A 1,456-nucleotide genomic window follows, 5' to 3' on the forward strand; every position below is an offset into this window, starting at 1 on the left:
TGAATTAAAACAAAATTAATTAATTGAACACTAAATCCCACAATGGGAATCACAAAAAAGCTTCTATTTATTACCACAAATGTGGTAATATTCAGCTTTTATTATACATTTGACAGCTGCATAAACCAAAGGAGGACTGAAGATCACAGAGAGGAAAAGAAATCACAAATGAGATCTTTAATTTCTCAATCGTTCGTCACAAAGAGATTATAAAGATCTCCTTCCTCTCAGAGATAAAGACCCTAGTAAAAAAGACCATCATGCTAAATGAAATTATTATAATCAGCAAAACAAACAATAAATTAAAGCACAATTATATTTACACTTCAATATTGCTTCAGTTTTGACCCCATTATATACCGTAGGCCAATAATTTTATATAATATACACTAAAGATTCCTTGCCAACAAATCCCAAATGAATGCTAACTGGGTCAACTGAAATACCATTACTTTATGCTTTAACAAAAGTGAAATAAAGAAAATAAACTTCTGAAATCAGATTAAATTATGTCTGAAGTTTTTTTCTGCTTAGCAATAAAGAATTCAACCGATGCAGAAAATTCAGATATAGACAATACAATCAGATATAATATAACCAGTTCTATAATTAATTATTCTATTACTTCATATAAAGTCATAAATATAAAAGACATGTAGGCTAATGGAAATATAAGCCTATAAAGCAATCCTTTTTTAAATGTTTCGGCACTATCACACAAAAAAGTGAGACGAGAGAAAGTGTATCGAGAAGCTTTTGCGTAATTATTTTAGCGTTTAGCATCACAACATTTGAATCCTCAAGCTAAACACAAAGACTAAAGCAGTTGTTTACGTTACGCGTGTGATTGACAGCTGGTTGAATGTAAATCACACGCATTTGATTTGCTAATAGAGCCCCACTTTGAGAATGTTGGCCACGCCCCCTTCTCACTTTCACCCAATTGCTGAAGAGTACGAAAAAAAAACGCATTGTGTGTTATAAATGCCGAGAGCAGCAGCAGGTTCACAGTTAAATAACACGAGGACGATCCGTTGGCTCTTTATATTGGGATTATCAACTTAACTTTATTTATATATACTGTACTGTAAAATTGAAATTATTTATTTGTTCTGTACTATGGGAAAAGAAAGTTTATGGCTGCTGGTAATCGGATTTTCTCTTATTGCAAGCGAACCAATTTTCAACTCTACTGAAGAAGTGTTTACTAGTAAGTTTTTCACTTTCAAAATAACGACGTAGATACTAATCAGTTTACATGTGTATTGTACATTTGTGCAAAATAATCTATGAATGTTGTTGTACAAGATATGCAGGAAATCAGCAATATCTATCTATCTATCTATCTATCTATCTATCTATCTATCTATCTATCTATCTACACACTTACACGCAAACACACACACATGCATACATACGCACAAACACACACACACACATGCATACACACGCAAAC

The 1,456-nt window shown here is 32.3% G+C and overlaps 1 protein-coding gene across 1 annotated transcript in view; it reads left to right on the plus strand.

Moving 5' to 3' along the window:
• The first annotated feature begins 968 nt into the window (after positions 1-968).
• Positions 969-1,456, plus strand: part of LOC143731316 (lipoprotein lipase) — a 19,750-nt gene continuing 19,262 nt past the window's right edge. Inside the window, exon 1 of the mRNA XM_077222157.1 lies at positions 969-1,210. Within this exon, the coding sequence (XP_077078272.1) occupies positions 1,120-1,210 (91 nt within the window). The 5' untranslated portion in view covers positions 969-1,119. The remainder of the gene's footprint in view (positions 1,211-1,456) is intronic.

Source organism: Siphateles boraxobius, unplaced genomic scaffold (assembly GCF_051911475.1).
Source record: "Siphateles boraxobius isolate OS27281-9 unplaced genomic scaffold, OSU_SipBor_1 86, whole genome shotgun sequence".
Lineage (NCBI taxonomy): Eukaryota > Metazoa > Chordata > Actinopteri > Cypriniformes > Leuciscidae > Siphateles > Siphateles boraxobius.